Genomic DNA, 21,997 nt, shown 5'->3' on the forward strand with positions numbered 1-21,997 from the left:
CAGATAGATGAATGCGTTACATCTACGACACAGGCCACTGTCTGGACTGTGGTGGAGCGAGCTTCTGCGTGCCATCTCCTGAACTGCTTGCATTGTCTGTGCGCCCCCATGGCCCTCCCGGCCAGGCACGTTCTACTTCTTGTCCTCAGAGGGGCCACTGCCCCCTCCACCTCCAGAGACGGGGAGGCTGCCCGGTATCTGAGTCGGGCTCCGGGGACAATTTCCTCCTGCTCGTCACCCCGGCCTTTCCTTTCATCCTGCCAGGGACTTCACACCTCAGTCTGGGGCATTGTCCGGGCGTAAGCAGGAACTGACGGGGGCCGAGACAAAGCGCCTGCCATAAAATGCTAAAGGCAGCTCTTCCTGCGTCTCTTTCTTCCTGTCTGTCACCATCCTGTTCTTTCTTCTATCTTCACTTTTCCTAAGTTTGCTTTTCAATCTTTATTTTTCGTCCTTTCTTATACATGTACTTTATCTTTATATATTTCTGTGGTTCTTTCTTTCCAATATTCTTTATGTATTTATCTTTCTTTGTTGTTACTTTTCTCTCTTATGCCATATTTCCCTACATTGTTCCTCTTCACCCCTTCCTTGTTCCATTTCTTTCTTGCTATATCCACTCCCACCCTTCCCCTTTTCCTCTTTCTCACCTCTTCTCTCTTTGTTCGCCTCTTTCGTCATTCTTCCTATAATCCTCAGGTTTACTACCTTCTCATTTCATCTTCTTTTTCCCTGTTTGCTCTCTGTTTCGTTGTGATCTTTAAAAAAAAATACCACTCTCATACACACTTCCTTGCATCTCTTTTGTGTCTCAGACTCGAAGTTGAAAGCATCATTCATCTTGTTGCCATTGGCTTGTGTCAGTCCGTCTGAAATAGTCTCCCTAGTAAAGCCGCATCTTCATTTATCACCTCCCAATGCGACTGGCCCCTATACTTTGTTTGTTAAAGGCTGCGTGTTATTTAGACTGTGAGCACTATTTTCTTCACTTTCTTTTCCTGCATGCAGGTCGTGCTTTGGTGCCTGGTGCCCCTCCTCCCGTTGTCCATGCCTTTAGCCAACCCCAGCCCGCTGGCGTCAGTGCCTTGCATTTGCAATGCAATAGGTCTCACATCTAAGCCAGTTTGAGCTAATGGCATTGTAAATGACAATGCCTTTTATTGAAGTTTTGGCTTTTAAAATATAAATAAATTGCATTGTCATATCCAATGCCAATAGCTTAAACTCGCGTTAAGGCGAGACCTATTGCATTGCAAATGCTTGTTTTTACATTATTAATTGTTCTAATGATATTCTGCTGCTATCTGTCATTAAAACACGTAGTCTTATTACATTTTGGTAATTTTAATTTCTCAGTTTTGTATATGTATGGTATGCATGTCTTGCTTTTATGATTATACTTTTAATCAAATAAAGGACTCTCTTTGGGAACTTCAAATGGCAACACCTCGTTCCCTTTTCTGAGAGGGCTGATCTCTCACACCTATCAGACAATCCAGCATCCAATGAACCCCTGTCTGCCCGCACGCATACCAATTGATGTGGCATTCTGACACCGCAGAGGGAATTTCCCAGAAGCAATTGGAACAGCTGTAGCGTGAGATCCCCAAGCAGTATAGAAGAATTCCACAGTGCAAGCAGGCCTATAAACTGATGACAAGGTGGTACTATATCCCGCTTACATAATATTTACCCCTCTGCATCACCTTAGTGATGGCGCTGCAGTTCATCACCCTGTGACTTCCTCCATATCTGGTGGTCTTGTCATCTAATAGCCACGTACTGGAAGGAAGTCCTGAATCACAATAAGGGTGTTTTGTGCTTCCCTCTCCTGAACGTTTATATCACAGTGATACATAGCAATCACCCCCTGGGATTGGCAGCAATGGCACATGCTAATTGTTGCTTAATAGCGCATATGTTAAGTGTAGTCAAACAACTTATTGCACTACACTGGAAGAAGTCAACTATCCTGCTGCTTGCCAAATGGTTTACATGACTTTGGCAAATCGTTGCCATGGAACTTTTGTCCCATAGGGTGGCCCACACGGATAATAGGTTTACCCACATCTGGTAACCCTTCATAAACTACTTTAGCCGATTGGAACATACCAGCTTCACACCACCCAGACTCAAGGCTCTCCATTTATTTGATTAATGTTTCCCCTAGATGTGGAGTTTGCATCTGCAGGGGAGGGGCGCTCTTTGCATATAACAAAATCACTCACATCACACACCTTTGAGCTTATCCATGCCCATACAAGTCCCCGGAATGATATTACCTTCCATAGCCTTAACTTCGACCTTTGCTATTTTGCCGTTTGATGTTTGTTATATATAAACTATTATGTGGAATCAGCATTTGCGAAACTTCAATACAGGGCTCTACTCCCAGTTTGGACTGAGTTAACCCTGTGCCTTTGATCCCACTTGATTTCTTTGCCCAGATACTATGCCAGACTGCAAAAGTTGGATAGCCTTATATGTTGTCTGAGGCTATGTTAAATGTCATGTTGTTTAGAAAACCAGTCAATAAAAATATTTCTAGAGAGAAAAAAAAGAAAGAAGCCTGAAATATTGCTGTAATGCATAAAATGTAGGTTGTCCGACTGATGGAATTGAAACTACATTTTAAACTTGTATTCCCTTTGCAAGTCATACCAGTTTTATCCTCCATGACATGGTGAGACTATGGTCCCAGCTGACCTGGAGAATCTGAGTTTACTCTATTCTCTTATTTTATTCTTTCCTCCCACTTTTACATCACAATAGAAATGCTGCTGTTTCCTGGAACACTGTTTGCATATTCCTGCAAATCTTTGTCCTGACTCGCTGAGACACTGCTTGACTTTGTGAAAGACAATCATGTTTTCCATGCAGTTCACATGGTCAGCCATTGATTAGCATTCACAATTGCTCATTTGTTTGGTGTACTGCTACCCCTATTCTTTCCATCTACAGGCTCAGGATACAACCACTTGCCTGCAATGAACTTGGCATAATATTTAAATTAAATATTTTAATTTTCTCTAATAATGAAAATGTTTGACATTCTACTCTTGTGAAATAAAATTGAGCATATAATACTGTTATTGGGCATCCTGGTAAAACTCCTGCTTGTGAATAATCACAGTTCTTGCTTTGGATCCTGACTTGGGGGAGGAGCCAGTATTGCAACTATGGTACAGGTAGTGTGCCAACTCTATTCCCGCACTATCACACTATTAGCATTATAGCCTTGTGTAAACGCTCCATACAATTTTTGAGAAATCTGTTTTTGATGATAAATGTGCGTAAAAAGTTTTTGACCTTTAAGTCCCTCTGTGGGTGGCTTTTTGGTATCAAAATTAAGACACTTTCGCCATACCTATCATGCTAATGTCTTTCTTGACGTTAACGGTAAGGTGTGATGAGGCTAGATGATGGTGTCTTCACATTTGAGGTGGATTCTCTTAAAGAATAGATTGGATTCCAGGGTCATGCTTAGGTCCTGTCAGGAGGAGTGCTGCTCTGCCAATATGAATGCCTGCGTTGAAATGTCTTTTTCCTCCTGGCAAGCTTTCTCAACTCCCAGTATCTTAAGTATCCTAGCTTTGCAGAGATGGTCTTCGTTAAGAGTGTTTTACTTTCTATGAAATGATTGACTCATTTTGGGTACAACACTGTGCTCAAAGCGTACATCCTTGATGTGAACTCTGGAATTCTACGGTCCAATTGTGACTTTTAGGAGCTGTTGGTGAAAATGGTATTGCCGCTTGAACTTTACTAGAAGTTTCACTGTGCCCTTTTGCACCGGCTGATACCAATCTGGTGTATATTTGGACAGCACCTGAAGGAGGTATTTGTGTAGTCCTTCTCTGATTCAGTGAAAACTGACCCTTCCAATGCTTTGATCAGGAACAAAGGATAGTCTTGGTCAATGAACTCCCAAAAACTCAAGCCATTACTTATGGATATTTAGAGTTTGTTGCATTCAGACCGATTATGGTAGACGCATTTTCAGTTGAACCACTAAACATTCAGAGTCTGCCGATCCCCTTGTGTGGGCAGACACTCCTCCTGTATGCTATCCAATAGTGTGTAATGAAATGCCATGGATTTCAAATATGCAAATAGAATTCATGGAGTTTTTAAAATCCATAGAAACGCCTGTTAAAGATATGTAAAATCGTTGTTCTGCTTCAACTTCTCTGATTACAGCACTTTATAAATCAGTGGCATTGATTAGTTATTTCGTACTTCAAAGGGGGTGTGCTGTAAAGAGCAAACCCACTAGCAAATCACAGAAAATGTATGCTAAAGGGTCCCACACAACATGCTTGTCAAGTACATACAATTCACACCCTAATTGAAACCTTAAATGGATGAAAGAAATAATACTCTACATTGATTATCCTCCAACTGAACAAACCATGTTCAGTTCTTAACTACAATCCCACAGAAACTCATATACAGGATTCCATGACTGGGAGCTGCATGGGTGTGACTGGGAGTGGTAGACCCGCTGAATTATGATGTACTCATTCTTTTCACAGCAAAGTGTGTAATTGGCATCTCAAAATTCCAATAATGGCAATAATCTAAAATACGGGTGAAATAATCAGAGCCTTCATAATGGGAAAACGTGTTTTATACACGCTGCACAATTAATCGCTGATTGTCTAGATATACATATTTAAAATGTATAGAATTATAGATGGTTAATTGTGAATAACCGGGATATTTTTTGTGACTGCCTCCCAGTGACATCAAATAGATAAGAAGAGTTACGATTGAGTTGTCTACGATGGTATGGAGAACCCCCTACTTATATTTTTATGTGAAATATGGGCTCTCTATTTCAACCCACCCCTACTCATTAGCTGTGCACGTGGGAGATCAATGGATGCATGGAGATGCTATACACGTCATGGCCTCACCTGTTTCTATCCATTACCCCACGTAAAACCTGGTGTCCTGTCATCCTTCCTTATTACCACCCAATATTTAAAAAGCATACCTGGCAACCTGTCATACTCACACACCAACCTCCACGTCTTGAACATTTAACGAAAAAAAGTGCCTGATGTCCCGCCACCCTCCCCCACAACTTTCTATATTTGCCCACAAAGAAAATAAAAAATCCTGCTGTCCTGATAACTGTACTTTGTCTGAAGTCCGGAGAGAGGATGGAGAAGGTGGAAAAGAACGCCAGCTGTCTGTACCTGGAGACAAGCGAGGCGGGGTGACCCAGGGGAGGTGAGCAGTTCCCTAATGAGATAGCAGCAATTGTTTTTGCTATGTCATAGGAACGAATAACTGTTTTCAGAGTTCAGTATTAACGCTTTCGGCTCTGATAACATTACATAACATACATGTTAAAAGCACTCTCTCACTTGACTGATATTCACTACATATCAAGTTTTCGCCAAAATTACTGCAAGATGGTATCGAATTGAATTGATAAGAGTAGCACGTCAAATGAAAGGGTAACCTCCCCCTGTAGTGGAGACATTTTTACACAATCTCAGACAAATTAAACATTCACATACTTGAACATCTGTTAACAGTGCTCAGAAGCGGCAGCAAATGAAATAACTCTTAAAAAAACAACAAAAAACCTGTTACTACTATTTCTTAAGCATTATGGTTGCTTTAACTTTAGAAACCTTTACTTTCTGGATTGCAAGCAATGCTGAACTAATGGACCTAATTAGGCGGCATTTGAAAAGACATGGAAAAACCTAGAATACAAAAACATAGACTCGAAAATGTGAGACAATCAAAAATGTGACCACACAAAAAGAGCTTCCATACAAAACGGCAGACTTGCATCTAGCCACAGTATCCAAAACTTGCCCTCCAAAACTTGCCCTCAACCATGCTAGGACTGCTTAGAAGAACAAATCAATCCAGCTGTATTGTAGGCGGGAAGTGAATTAGGCTGGATTTAGGAATGTACAGTTTACTGAAATGTTTGTAGGTAGATATTTTGGCGACTATTTTTTTTTCAAAGAAACGTTTTGTATTGTGTGTTTCAGATAGAAGCCCGAGTTTATCATGACTGCTGTAATTTGGTGGGTTTAAAGATTCGTATCAGGAGAGTAACATTTTTAAAGGTGTCTTCAAAACCTGCATTAGCTGTAGTCAGTGAACTCAGTGGTAAAGCTGGAGACCATATGTGTTTAGTTTGTGGTGAATATAAAACCACATCTTGAATCCTAACATTGCTTTGCTTTGCATGCAGAAACTCACCGGTGTGGAAAAGATGAATTTAACTGCACCTCAGGAATGTGCATCCGTTCATCCTGGGTATGCGATGGAGACAACGACTGCCGAGACTGGTCTGACGAGGCGAACTGCACAGGTATGAAGCTCATTGAATCAATAGGCTTGCGCTGCCTTTTTAACTGGTGGGAAGTAACAATTCTTAGTGCAACTCCCATGGGCTTAGGATGTGTGGGGGACCCGGGATATACCCCCCCCCCCCCCGGTTTTAGAATTACGGTCGAGGGGGGTAAAACAAATCTTCCAAGCACCTCCTGTTTTTTAATTGCTCTTTATTCACATTTTATAATCTTTCCATTATCCAGCACAATTTATACACATTTCATCAGTTTTTATTTCATTAACAGTCAAAGGCACCTATTTGTAGGCCAGCATCCTTTCTGCCAGCTAAGGCACACCTTGCATTACTCCCATCCACTGCTTGGGGGTGAATTGTAGATTTCCTCAAGTAGTCTGGTGATGATCCAAACAATATTCCTAATCATCCAAGCGCATAACTTATTTAGTAATCAAGTCGAACATGACAGAGCTGCCCACTTCCCCTTCACCAGTCATCACTTGTAACCATTGTGTAACACATTCCTTCTGATTCTAAGTGTGGATGAAGCACATAACAGGAAAATCATCTAATGTCTCATACTGCCCTACCCAGTGTGAACTACCATTGTACTCTGTCCGCCCACTTCGGTCCAGACAGTGTCCATTCAGATAGTTTGTTGAGTTGCTCTCAAGAGCTGCTGCTGTTGCTGGTACGCAGTTAGCCATTGAGGAGTGGAGTGAGCTGGGAGCCAGGAGCAGTCCTTGAGTCACTGAGTCTTACAGAGTTTTACCGCACTGCACCGAAGCTCTTCTGCAGTGCAAGCTTTGAGGTCACGGGGCCTGCCGTGACCCGCAGAATTACAGCCACCTCACCTCGTCCTCGTTCCACTGCTCAGCTTTTTAGCCGTCAAGACACCGAACCAAGGCAGGATATCAGAGGAGCATGGAAACCATGAACGGGTGAGCGTGGTCTCGCCAGAAGACGCTATCGGAGGAGCCGGCCCCACCTTAAAATAGCAGTGGAGAGTTAGTAGCCAGCCTGCTCTAGCCCACTCCACCGCCAGTCACCCTGCCTGGTTTACTGCACACTGCTGAACCAGCCCACCACACCGTCCTTGAGACTCATCCTGAAAGTCCAGGCGTTGGGAAAACGTAGAGCACTAGGAAAAGACTGGACAACAAGGCTAATCTACACAGCAGGAAAGCCCGTTGGAGGTGGCCGGTGACAGCGGAGGCGGCCTAGCCAGGACTTGGTCCTGCCTGCAGCCCCTGCACCCTCCAGGACAGACCGTCAAAATTCTCTTGGTCTCACCCTTACTGACAGGGCTTGCGTGCTCGTGCCCCCTGGGCTACAGGCCAGCAATAAAGGGTGAGGCAGCGCACACATATTCAGCAGGGCTATCAAAATCGCCACAGAGGTTCAACAGTCAAGAGCGTAACAGGTACAAGATGTGCGTGCATGCATGCTTGTGTTCCCCAAGGCTACAGGTCAGCCACAAGGTGTGAGGCGGTGCACAAAGGGAGTCATCCGGACAATTGACAACGCCTGACTGCAGAGAGCACAGAGGTGCAGCAGTCAAGAACAAAACAGGCCTAGCCATCACATAATTGACCTGTGGATAGCCGAGAGACGCACGCGCACCAGTCATCAGATGCCAGGCAGTTCACCCGTCAGCTGTTGGGGACCCGCTAGCCAGTGGATGGCTTGCTGTCTTCACTTCTGCGCCTTCTCTGATTGACTGAATCAAACAGTACAGCCGCACTATAGTCACATCTTTCCATTACCAAGTAGGGCACAGGATCTTATAGAGCCCAGAACTCAGTCATACTCCGGTCATGAAGTCAGGAAAGGAGAGAGTGCTAACCTCCATTGCAACCAGTAAAAAGAAAGGAAGTCGAGAGAGAACTAATGCTTCTAACGAATAAAAGCCCATAAGGGCGCTGATCCATCCCCTAGTGGAGACTATTCAGGAGCCGGAGGCACAAAGAAGAATAGGCGCAACTAGTGCAGAAGGGGGTACGTCAAGGGCAATGACATATAGTCATCAACCAAAAATATACACAAAGTTTACTTTCTTAAAGGATGCTTGCACAGTGTTCTATTCCAGTAAAGATGGGATCATAGGGCTCCCATCTCCACTGCAGCCTTAGGTGATAGATTTAAAGCTGGAGGGGAACTCAGGCTGCTCACCCCGCTCTACACCAGCGGGTCTTCTGAATTTATAGAGGTCAGCGAAACAGTGGAAACCAAGTTAGCAATGGAACACACCATAGCCCACAATAAGTGAATGGCAGAAGTATCAGTTGAGGCAGTAGGAACAAGAGTGTGGGGGCATCGAGGCTCTTCCAACGCAGCTCTCTTCCACAACACTGAGTGGCATTGAAGACATGGGGGCAACAGCTCTTGGCCGAAACCCCTCTTGGGCAAGCAGTCTGGAAAGCCCTAAAGGCCAAGCAACAGCTATGGGGAACCCCCAGACATAGCAAGCTAACAGCACCAGGAGGGAGGACCTATCCACGTTGCTTTCAGGGGCTGCCAATCACATTGCCAGTCAAATCGAACCTCCAGAGTCCAGTCCTGCAGGCAGAATTTGTAACCTTCAATGAACGGAAGAGCCTCAAGATTACATCTATGACATCTCATACTTGGCGACTTCAGAATGGGAAGAACTAGCAGCATCCTACATACAGAACCCCTGTGCAAATAATAGGGCCTCTCAAAATTGATCTCAAAAACAATCTTAAACTGATCTCAAACTGGAAAAAGAACAACAGACCAACACTATCTAGTCATCACTCTTAAACACCATGCAGCTCTCAGTGAATACCCTTCAGTACCAGTACGATAGGATGGACAACCAGTTATCACTCCTCAACTCTAGCAGTTTTAGTTTCTGGTATAGATGGAAAGCTTGATGAGCTTGAATATCTTGATTAAGCGATCCGAAACTGACACTCAGCAGATGCAAGTAGGCTGCTCTATCGTCTGTGGCCGAGTACTGGAAATACTCACTACACTACCCACCATGATGGGCAAATTAATAATGAATCTAAAACAGTCTACAAGCTTTGAAAAGGTCACTAGCATTGGTCAGCAAAGCCCACCTCGTGGTCCTTCAGACCCAGGCTCTGCTCCAGATTAACCGGAGGTCCATGGGACAAAGAGCAGGACCAATTTAATCCAAGATATAACTGAGTCAAACAAATCTATCAGTGAACAAACTTGTATTTAACAGTCTCTTTGGCAGTCAAGCAGGTGATATCAAAAAGCAACCCTGAGCTCAACCAGGAAAGGGAGACACCGCAAAAATGAGCAGCGGAACAATTCTCTCTGCAGTTGCAAGCAAAGAAGGAAAGGCACAAATAAAAACAGTGGAATTACAGAGTATTTTTGAGCCCATTCTACATCCAGGACCTCCCTAAGGGAGCCGCAAGAAGACATTGTAATAGACATGTGCACAGGGTCCGCAGGAGAGGGGCCAATCAACAGAATTTCCATCGGGAAATGTAAATGTAAATCCGTATTTGTAAAGCGCGAACTACTCACCCTTACGGGTCTCAAGGCGCTGGGGGCCGTTGTGAAATTTAAGTGAGCTATTGCCCAGCCAACGGTGCTGAGCTGAGCTTCCGCCAGAGCCGAGAATCAAACAGTGAACCCTGTGCTCTGAAGTCAGCTGCCCTGTCCGCTGCACCACACCTCTTCACCCGAGAGGTATGAGGAGGCAACTAAGCCACATGGGCAACTGCAGAGATAGCCAAAAAGATTTTGAAAGAGCAGGCACAATGTAAAAACTGGAGGATAACCCTGGCCCCTGGCTATCTGCAAAATCTGCTAGTCATGAAGCAGCCCATGCAGGGCCCGCAAATACCTAAAACTACCTTTTTGGTTCTTAAAGGGGCGAGGAGGGCTTCCCCCGCAGGCAGAGCAAAGCAAAATTCTCAACATAGTTCCAACATAAAAATGTCACCTCTGCGCAAGGCTGAAGCCGGTTATCATATACAGTAAACGTTGTAAACAACACCTCATAACAAAGCTCACAGGCAATGAAACGTCTGTTGATCAAATCAAGCTCACCACATACTTGTTGCTAGAACATTAATGACCTAAGAAACAAACATAACAACAGATGGACATGTATTACTCCATTTATAAGCATTTGATGTTATCCTATTGCAGGAAACGTGGCTTGAAAAGCCGTTTTTACATGGAGGGCTTTGCGAGATACCATGTCCTGGCCCGCAAAGGTGCCAGATTTGGCCATTTGAAGGGAGACATCTACACTTCAATAACAAGCATCAGTACAGTCAAGGAACTGAAGGAGAAGTCGTGGCAAAAATCGAACTAAAGACAATCAGATTAATGGTTGACTGTGAAGAACCAGAACTAAAGATACTGATTATAAACGCATATTTGCATCCCATAGCCAGGGCAAATGGTTCTGTGCTATTAGTTCGGGAAATCAAAAGGCTGCTGGGAGAAGAAAAAACTCCTAATTTTATCCTTTCAGGAGATTTCAATGTACATCTACTGGGCACACCAGGGGATGAAGAACTCATAGTTGCCCAATCGTCTCAATGGGATATTCCACAGCAGGGAACGAATATAACTTGAAAGCAAAACAAAATAGGCAAGCAATTACTAAGAGAGCTAGAGTATCTCAGCTTTTCGGGCAGTAAATGTTCGCTTCCCGGAGAATATTTCTCCCCCCCCCCCGCAGAATGGCTTAATACACATCAGACAACCACTAAATGGGGAGATTCCGATCAGATATGTACAGGAGGAAACTCAAAATTACATAAGTATTACTGTTGAAGTTAAGCAGAATGATATCAAAGACCAGTAACAATAAAGACTCAAGTCTATGAAATATAGGTGCAAAGTTAACTGAGAGACCACCCAAGTCGCCCACAGAAAAGACTGTGAAAACTTATGTAATTTTGAGTTTCCTCCTGTACATATCTGATCAGAATCTCCCCATTTAGTGGTTGTCTGATGTGTATTAAGCCATATCGCATTTCATTAGATGTGAGTTGTACTTTCTTTTCTTTTTAGATTGCCCCTGAGGAAGGGACGACACTGTCCCGAAATGCATCGGCTGTTGGCAAGAATTTGATCATTGTCTTACCTTAATGTTTCATCATCTGCAATGTTCATGATGTAATGATCATACATTGTAATATTCTAGCTAATTATATGACGTTATTGCAATCATTCCATATATTACTATGATGGTTGATATAATGCATTATTGATGAATACCATAATTTTGCAATTCACGAAGTATTTTTTTATGAGCTGTTATTGACTGCTGAATACTGTTTTATAACCCTTGTAAGTCCCTAGGGACATCAGTGCACAGTGTTTGCTACCGCTTCTGGCAGCATGTTCTTTATTTGTCTAACCCACACTTGTAAGACAGCAAGTGTTACACTGTAGCACCATTGTAATACATATTTCTATAGATTTAGATCACGTGATAATTTTTTTACTAGAGGTGTTCTCTCCCACCCCCCCCTTTTTTTTGCATCTATTGTTCTGTCTATGAGGAAGTAGCAACCCACCTTGACGATGTCGTTTGATTCAATCACTAATATAACCGAAAACAGAGCCAGTATAAAGTCGTATGCATCTGATGAGACTAGTGACATCTATGCCCTTATACAAGAGGTTAAAACCTCAGACACCCATGGGGGATCCATAACGCAGCAATTGCGCCAATTAGAATTTCTAACAAGACGTCAACTAAACCAGAAACTTCATGCGTCAACCCTAGTACAGTATCATAGGGCCAAACGTATACCTAGGGGCCTTCGTGTAGCAATTAAACCACTCTTGTTTCGTTTATATTTAAATTCTGCTTTTATGGACAAATGGTATTTTATTTTGAATAAATGTTCTTTGGATTTAATTTTACTTATTATTGAGGAACTGTCCAAAACTATTAAAGATCTAGAGGAAGAGATCTACTCACTCAAAAGTGAACTTGAAATTCGTCTCGAGTCCAATGCTTGGCAACTTCAATTAGAGGTCCTTAACCAAAAATTTGAAAAATATGTCTAACCCACACTTGTAAGACAGCAAGTGTTACACTGTAGCACCATTGTATTACATATTTCTATAGATTTAGATCACGTGATAATTTTTTTACTAGAGGTGTGCTCTCCCACCCCTCCTTTTTCTGGTGCTAATAAACCACACCCTGGTCGGTCTGCAGCGTCTTCTTGATGCCATCCATGTCTTTTTCGATGGCTTATAATGAACTTCGATAAAGCAAAAGCCTTGTCAGTGAACAGTACTAAAGGATAAATATGAAACTGGTGCATTGACTCTCAACGTTTAGAGTTTGTGTCTGAATATAAATATTTAGGAATCATTATTGATAAAAAGGGGTCATTCAAACCGCAGAATGCCCCTAGCCTTGTCAATAAAGAATCTACAGAGGTAAGAATCCGGCCCTAATCTAACTCCACGACTCCGGGTAATTCAAGCAAAATTGATCCCTACAGTAACTTACAGGAGTGAGCCGCTACGTGGAAGGGATGCATCAACGTTGGATGGGATTATGTCCAGGATCCACAGAATGATCTTTGGCCTGCCCAAATACACTTTCCCAGCTCAGATATGGCTAGAGTGTGGTCTTCAGAAATAATCCCTCACCAGGAGAGGTGCTTATATCAACTGCTGGCACCAAATTAAGAACACTTAAGCAAATAAACATAATTCACACTCATAGCGGGAACTGACAACTAGAAGCAAGTCGCCTGTCCAGGCCTACCTTTATGAATCTATAACTCAACTTGGACTACAAGATCTCTGGGTGTCATCTCAAGCCCACGCTAGCTTCAAAAAGGTAGTAAACAAAGCCATCAAACTTGTCTCTCCAATGAACAATGCAGCGGTAGAGGGTAGAGCCCACGGTTGGCTTGTGTTGCATAGCTATGACCATGCTATCCCACAACACTACTTCCATACAGGTTTTCCAAACTTAATAAAAGAAAAAATCCTGAGATATTGACTGGACATTGTACCTTCACTCCTACACCAACCTCCTTGGAAATACAACTCAACCACGACTTACTGCTGGTTATGTGGTAAAGGGAAAGACGATCTGGGGCCCTTGGTATGCCCTTGCAAGCAGTTATTGATAGAGAGAAAAGTAATGTTATGCCCACTTTTCAACAAAAGAGGAATTAGATCATGTAAGCGGCAACACATGGCAGTGATATACAGGACAAGGAAGAAATTGCTGCATACCAGTAGAAATAAAACTTGAAATGATGAAAAGCCTGCCTATAAGGAACAGGGAGAAAAAACAAAAGCCTAATTACACTTGCATAAATCAACTCAAGTGTCTTTCCATTCCCTTAATCCATTCTATCTTGTCTGGAAAATCTACTATTTTGCACACAAGTAATTTTAATCCATTCTGTAATGCCATTGTCATTTTGTGTTTGTTCGGATCACTAAACTGTGGATCTGTGATTAGTTTGTACATACGAATCCTTTTTTAATCTATTTTTTAATGACATACTTAAATTGTATCACTTGTCAATTGAACTGCAGAATTTTTATATGTTGGTGTAATGCTGTAATGCTGTGGTTTAATGTGTTTTTTTTTTAAACAAATTTTATTCATTTGCAATAGTACAGTGAAAACAGCCACCAGGGCTTTGCGGAAGGCATGATGACCATCTCAATATTCAACATGTTGGGATACAAAAGTGCAAGAGAATCCTTCAGTGTCAAGTGCCAGTCCACCTGTAGAGAAAATATAGAAAGCATATCTCAGGCCAATGCCCTCCCTCAGCTCGGGATCCTGTAGTGCTTGTTAGTGCACTCTATGCGCCCTAAATTCCACTTAGTGTTGCTATGCAAATAACATCCTATATACCCCCCTCCCATCCTCCCAACTCCCTCCAAACCTCTCCCTCCCCACTCCCTCCAAACCCCTCCCTCCCCACCCCCCAAGCATGTCGCTGATATTTCAAAGTATCTGTACTCAGGCAGTGATCAATGCAGTCCGGTATTAGGGGCGCTAATTCCTAACCCTTTGGCAAGTGGCACTACCGGAAGGGATGGGCACCACGCCAATCCAACCCAGAGATGCCCGCAAGACAACAAGATAATCTCTGGATCATTCCCCCACTATAAGACCCACCTCCCTGGATCGTCTGCAGCATCGTCAGTCGGGTTTTTCAACAGGTCCACCAATGCCACCCATCCCGTGCCATCTCCAGGGCTCTCTCATTCCCAGTGTGGTTGGCCATCTGCAGTCTGAAGGTTTCCTCGCAGTCCGCCCACTTCACCATCTCCCTGCACCAGTGTGTCACACTTGGGCCTTTTTTAGTTTTTCCAGTGACAAGTGAGTTCCCTTTTAGCCAACACCAACCCCAGGTCTATGAACTTACTGGTAACTTTATTCCTAGCATTGTGGGGGAACCAGTGCAGCAAGCAACAACCTGGTGTTAATGCTACATCTCTCTCTGTCACGGCCCTCAGTCCAGTTGTCACCACCCTCCAGAACTCACCCAGATGTGGACAATCCCAGAACATATGGAGGAACCCATACCCTCTAAATTACATCCCGGGCACACAGCCCGGGCCCCGAAGTATTCATTAATCTTGCCCAGAGTGAGGTACGCCCTGTGCAGGACATAGAAGCAAATTAACTGGAAGCGTGCATTTCTAGAGCTCGTCCAGGCCCTTTCCACGAGTTCCCCCCATGGTTTCTCATCAATAGCCTCACCTAGGTCCTTCTTCATATTTGAATGCAGTGCCTTTAGTGGCCAATCCATTCCCTGTGTGATATGCCTGTAGAGGCAAGTGTCCGCCTTGATAGCACCAGCCGCCATCACCACATATTGCAGGCCAGGGAGGTCTGGGGTTTCGCCATTCCCTCCCGCCAGTGTTTCCGGATAGCTGTCGTCAGAGAGGCATGGAGGAGGAAATCTCTGGGGGGGTCATGCCACTCCAGTAGATCATTAAAAGGGTCAAGGTTTTGTCTTCAAATAAATCTCGTCCATGGAGATTCCGGCCTCACTCCATAATCACAACTTGCTCTAGTCTCCTCCATGGGGCAATGCCTCACAAACAACCAACAGAATCTCAGGTGCATACGGGGTCCGCACCTGTGCTCTCCTAGCTGGTCGGTTCCAACACTGGTGCACCGTTTGTAAGTCCGGGGGAACCACCCCCATCCCCAAGTGCAGATGCGGCAGCACCCGGGATAGAAGGTTCAGGCTTGGGTCCAGACCACCAAGGTCACCTGTATTTTTTAGGCATCCTGCCACCCATTTCATGTACCACTGTAGCTGTGCGGCATGGTAATAGGCCTAAAAATGAGCAGCGCAAAACCCGCCTCCACCCTGGGCCTCATCATAGTGGTGAGATCCACTCTCCGCCTCCCAGTGCCCCAAAGGAAACCTGTGAGCATTGTGTTGAGTTGAGAAAGATCTTAGGTAGGATCCAGATTGGAAGCGTCCTGAAGAAATAGAGAAGCCTGGGTAACATATCCATTTTCACCAATGCCACCCTTCCCGCCACAGATAGCGGGAGGGTCCCCCAGAAGTCAAAGTTGCCTTTTGTGCTACGTACCACACGCCCTATGTTACCCTCTAGAAGATCTACAGGTTTGTGGTAAATTCGATTGCCCAGGTAAGGGAGACATCTAGTTTCCCAAGGTACTCCCTTTGCTTCCGTCAATCCATCCCTACCCAACGTGGTGGGAAAAAGACACGACTTGGCCCAGTTCACCCTAAGCCCAGCAACTCTCCCCAGGACACCCAGCAGCTCCTTGGCTCCTCGTAGGGCCTCTCCCGAGTTGGCCGGAAACAGTAGGAGGTACCCGCATATAACGCAATGTGCTGTAACTGTCCCTCTACTTCCAACCCCTGATAATAAAGGCCTGACCTGGCGTACACAGCCATGGGTTTCATCTCCAGGGCGAACAATAAGGGTAACAACGGACAGCCCTGTCTCGTACTCTGTCCACCACACAGGCCTCCAAAATCGACCCCCCGCCCGTCTGTACTCAGGCAGTGGAATTTTTGTACAAGAGCGCCGTCCATTCCACAAAGCGGTCTCCCAGGACAAATGCTCTCAGAACCCTAAAGAGATACGGCCACTCTAGGCTGTCAAAAGCCTTCTTGATGTCGACCATAAAAAATGCATGCTTCCTCCTTGCAATAGGTGTCTGCCCCCAGTATGCGCAGCAGTCTGCGGACATTCATCACCGTATTTCTGGATGGGATAAAACCTGCCTGATCCACATGGATAAGCGTTGGCATATGGGCTAAGAGCCGGCTTGCCAATATGCAGCTTAATATTTTATAGTTCAAGTCAAGCATGGCGAGAGGCCGATACGACGTTCAGTCCTCAGGCGGTTTACCAGGTTTTAAGAGTGGGACAATTACTGCTTCCCTCGTTGAAGCAGAAGGCAACCTTCCTGTTTCGCCTTGTTATACAGTGCCGCTGGCCGCGGGGCCAATACATCTATGTATGCAGAGTAAAACTCCACCGGGAGCCCATCCGTCCCCGGGGTTTTATTCCGAGCCATATGTTTGATGGCACTACGAACTTCCTCCAACTCTCTGCCAAGACCCTCCGCCACCTCAGCATCAACCTTAGGAAGCGCCACACCAGCCAAGAAATATATCTCGTCTTCAGCCCATAATCACGCCTACTCTGGTAGAGGGAAGCGTAATACTCCAAAAAATTTGCATTGATATCTCGTTGACTGTAGAATTCCTCGTCCCCCTGTCCCCTCAATTTCAAGATCAACCTTCCTCTATGTGCTGGATTGGCCAGCCAAGCCAACAGTGCCCAAGATTTATCCTGTTCCGTATGGGCCAGAGTAATGTATGTCTTATAATCAAAGCAGCGCAGCTTTTCTACTTGCGTAGCTAGGACCTCTCGGGCTGCGGAAGATCAGCCTCCCTATCTATTCGCTCCGGTCTCTCCTTCTCCAGCTCCCGGAGCCTACGCTCCACAGTTTGCACTTCCCTTAGCAGCACCCTCTGCACTCCAACCACCTCTCCAATGCAACATCCCTAATGACTGTTTTAAAGGCGTCCCATTCAATAAGTGTTTTGTGAACGTATCTAGGACCCTAATTAAATATTCCAGATTCATGCCCTTATGTGGTTATAACAAATCATATCCTTATAAAGGCATAAGAATCATATCCATATTTAGTCACAGCCAATGCAGTCCAAATACGGCAAGGCTACTTCCCTAGATTCCTAGAAAGTACCACGTGTTCTTTAAACAAACCAAGCCTCCAGCAGCCCGGGAATTCCCCCTGCTTCTGTTTTGATTTGTCCTAGAACTCCTGAGAGTCCTGAAAGAACTGAAAGTTCTTAGTGACGTCTTATGTCCAACCTTACGTCAAACTCTGCACCTTCCAGGTAGAAATATACCAGCAATTTGCCTTAAGCAAACACACAGTGGTTTGGAGCAGAGCGGCTATCTACTTACCCAAAGCCCAGCTGATGCGAGTGCCGAAGGAAGCCGACCCTCCTATTTGACGCACTGAGAGAGACGCTGTCTTTTTTCCTGCTGAGAAGTCCAGCTCCAGTGTTTCCAGTCACTCTTGCGGGTTGCTGGGAGATAGAGTCCTGAGAAAGAGATACAAGACCTCCTTCATTCTAAAACCAAGGTACGGAGCTGATTAAATCCTTAGAGAATTCTTTATTCAGATTCTTGGCAAAACTAACTTAACCTAAACTACAGCTCACTTACTCCTTCCCACGTACTAGGCTTAGGTTAGGTACACCGGGGTAGGCGCATTTTTGAAGCACCAGTTGAGTACGTTTAGTCAACTTTTATCATTGTATGTATTGTATATATTTTATCTGTTTTAAGTATCATATGGCTCAGAAACCATATAAATGCTTTTACAGTTTTATTTCATAATACTCTTTTTACTGTACGCACTTTACTTTATGACAAGTATTGCAATTGTGGCAATTCACTTCTCTTGCATGAGAAAGAAGACTGCTCAATAAATAACTACTTTTATTGAAAACGCCCGTCTCTCTATTTCTCTGCACTCTGGTGAAACTAAGCATTCATGATTGACTGAGTGAAATAGCTATCTATTGTTTTCACACGACTCTGGAGATATACTCCTTATTCTGGAGGGAGCAAAGTTGTCATGTTTATGCAGTTGTCAGAAACTAATCCCTTCTTGTCTATTCAGGAAAGTTAACTCCTTCCTGTTCACTCAAGAAAGTTTCTAGTGACCTCTGAGCTAGCTGGCATTCATAATTAAGTCTAACATATTCAATAGAGACCTAGTCGACCTCAGTCCTACGTCTAAACTATCGTTTATGTTATTCCAATGCGCAGAGCCTATTGGAAATATAGGAACTACACTACATGGCGTTTGGTAAGGCGATAATCTAACGCAAGATACTAGAGTAACTCATTCGTGCTTTTCACACAGACCCCTTTTCCCGTAAAAACTCCAATAGACGTCTGGAGTGGGTAAAAGGTTAATATCCGCCAAAACTTAGTAGGAAGAGATTCCTATGTATTAGTTTTTGGTTTAGTCAACGTTAAAGGATACAGTGTTCCAAAATATTGTGCACCTAATCTTTGTTTGAAACTTGCTCTGCAAACTTTCATTAAACAATGTCAACTAACGGCGACAACGAAACCGGTGGAGCTGCAGTAGATGCGAATCCACCGGGTTCAGACGTTACAGGGTTTAATGAAGACTACCAGAATGCGATAATCAGCCCGGTCAAAATAAGAAAAACAATAACTATGAAACTTATAAAAAATGGAGTATCATCAAGAGGTGGTACGGTCATATTTGTGGTAGAGGCCGATGAATATCGGCAGACAGAGGTATTCTATTCCTGGATACATTTTCCAGCAGCACACGCTGTGACACGCGAGTTCCACTACTACAAAATAGAGGAATCTCCAGAGGAATACGCCCCTTTCGAGGACATTGAAATTCCACTAACATACCAAGAGCACCAGCTCTGGTTTAATGGCGCCCTAAAACATCAAAATCACAATACCAGGCTCGGTCCACTAGGTAGACTAGGAGCCACATGGCCGGTTCTAGCCAGCTATACACCACATCCCGACATTCAAAAAATGTCAAGCAAAGAACTCTTAGTTAAAATAAAAGAATTAACAAAAGCATATAGAGATTTAGTTCAATTAACAGTTGACGGTTCAACCTACTGCCTAAATACACTAACTGAAAATCCTGAAAAGACTTTCATTAAAAATAATTTAATTACTCAAAAGAAGAAGTAGTAGGGTAATAAACAAACCTCTCCCAGAGAAAAACAGTTTCAGTCCAGAGGAAGGTCTCCTCAACAAAGGGATAGATCTCCAGAAGGAGGAGGTAAGTCACCCCAAAGGGAGCCCTCTGAAAAAAGATACAACCTTAGAAATAGGGACAACTTGAGAAAACTTGACAGATATCAATATATTGATACACGTCCCTCTCGATCTTTTCAGACTTCCTCACAGAAATTGGAAAGAAGAGGACTCTCAGAACATAAAGAAGAGCACGTCAAGTCCAAAGACAAGGAACCTGCTCAGCAAAGTAAAAAATTTCAATTTCCCAGAAAGAAGGTAGCCAGTATTAAAGTAAAACATGCCGAGAATTCTGAGGACACAACTGAAAAACGGAGAGTGGGCCCAGACAATGCTAGACAGCGCAGCAGAAGTGACCATAGCTCGCAAGATCCTGATGAATCCTCTGGAGACAGTGGATACAAATGAATATATTCAAGTGGAAACTGCAGACACCAGAGTTAGCGTGCCCCATAAACTATATGAAATTACATTGCGTATAGAGGGGGACAAAACTAGGAAAATAAGAGGTCTCTTTTGGGAGAATCTATCTAAAGGCTATGATATCCTTCTAGCCGAGAAAGACTGGCCACCAGTGTTTGTGAGGGAGTGCCCACATGGCGAAGAAATGATTATGCCAGCCTTCTCAAATCACATTCCAATTCATAAAAAATACACATTTGCTAGGAAATGGGCAGTGGCCCAAGGATCTGCATTATATAAAAATCATGTAGGATGGGATGAGGATTCTTCTCACCATAAAATCCAGTTAAAAAATCAAACTACTGCACAGAGTCCGTATCCTGTTAAACAAGAAGCTAAAAAACAAGTCAGAGAAATCTTAGATCAACTTGAATATCAGGGGGTGATTGAAACATGCACCTCACAAATGAACAATCCTTTGTTTCCGGTCTCCAAGCCAGACGATTCATATCGTCTAGTATTGGACTACAGTCACCTAAACTCTTGTTGCAAAACATTTGCAGTTCAAAACTCACATAGTGCAGCACTAATGAATAACATTGTGCGCAAGAAATATAAAACAACATTAAATATTTCAAATGGTTTCTTCTGTCAAAACATAGCACCTGAAAGCAGATATTTGACCGCTTTCTCCAGCATGGAGACCCAAAAACAATTTTGTCGTCTCCCACAGGGATTCAAGAATAGCCCAGGATTATTTTCAGCCAGGGTAACAAAGTTACTACAGATATATGATGATGAGGCATTATCTTATGTCAACGACCTCTATCTTACAGACGATGACCTGAAGATACACTTGAAAAGAATGAACACCATCATACTTGGGTTCGCATCTGAAGGGTACAAATTTAACTTTAAAAAGTCACGAATTGCTCACCACACTGTCCTATTTTTAGGATATGAATTATCAAGTGAGGGCAAAAGCCTAGCAGACAGCTTCTTAGAAAAGTGTGCAGTACTCCAAGCTCCAAAAACGCTGAAAAACTTGCAATCAATTCTAGGTTTTCAGAATTTCGGTAGAACATACATTCTAAATTATGCAGAGAGGGTTAAACCTCTCTACGAACTAATAAAACCTGATTTTAAACCAATTAATTGGACTCAGAAACACACAGAAATTTTACGATCGTTACAAACAGACATGTTAACTAAAACAAAACTGCAAACACGCGCAAACGAACGCAACCTTGTAATCCGAGTCATCCCAGGAAGATGCGGATTCACATACCTGACCTCTAATGAGGGAGAAACGGTACCAATAGCTTATAAATCACACTTGTACAAGCTGAAATGAAATTCAGTTCTTCTGAAAAAATTCTGACTGCGGTTCAAACTGCTGTAGCAAAAGAAGAAGCCCTAGCCCAAGGGAAGAGCATATCTGTACTAACAGCATTATCAGCCCTTGAGGCAGTAACAAGATCAGGCGTTCTAAATGCTAAAGCTCTAGATCCAAAATGGATACAATGGGAAAATTCTCTTGCAACAGAAGACGTGAAACACGAATTTGAACCAAAAATGAAAAAACTAGAATATCTGAATATGAAAATGAATGTCCTCTGTCAATCGAAATTCTGCCTCTCGAACAGTACACCTGTGTTATCTACACGGACAGATTTGCACAACACTACAGTGTAGAAAAACAAATTTACAAGGCTGCGTGCGTGATTGTTTCATTGGCTAACAAAGCCTCGGTGGCAGCTGTTCAATTGGCTTCCGTAGCTACAAAAAAGCGTACGAAAAAAGAAATAGGCGGTGAAACGCTGCTAGCAGTAAAAGCCTCATTGAAAGGCCACTATGCAACATTACCTCTAAATTATCCACTCGGAAATACATACATAATTGATGCGAACTCCGTTCCTTTTGCTCAAATCCCTGGAGTGGGGGATA

At 43.6% G+C, this 21,997-nt stretch overlaps 1 protein-coding gene across 1 annotated transcript in view; it reads left to right on the top strand.

Moving 5' to 3' along the window:
* Positions 1-21,997, top strand: part of SORL1 (sortilin related receptor 1) — a 607,546-nt gene that overhangs the window by 176,937 nt on the left and 408,612 nt on the right. The window contains exon 13 of the mRNA XM_086949665.1: positions 6,227-6,346. Within this exon, the coding sequence (XP_086805791.1) occupies positions 6,227-6,346 (120 nt within the window). The remainder of the gene's footprint in view (positions 1-6,226; positions 6,347-21,997) is intronic.

This window comes from Lissotriton vulgaris, unplaced genomic scaffold (genome assembly GCF_964263255.1).
Source record: "Lissotriton vulgaris unplaced genomic scaffold, aLisVul1.2 SCAFFOLD_911, whole genome shotgun sequence".
Classification (NCBI taxonomy): Eukaryota; Metazoa; Chordata; class Amphibia; order Caudata; family Salamandridae; genus Lissotriton; species Lissotriton vulgaris.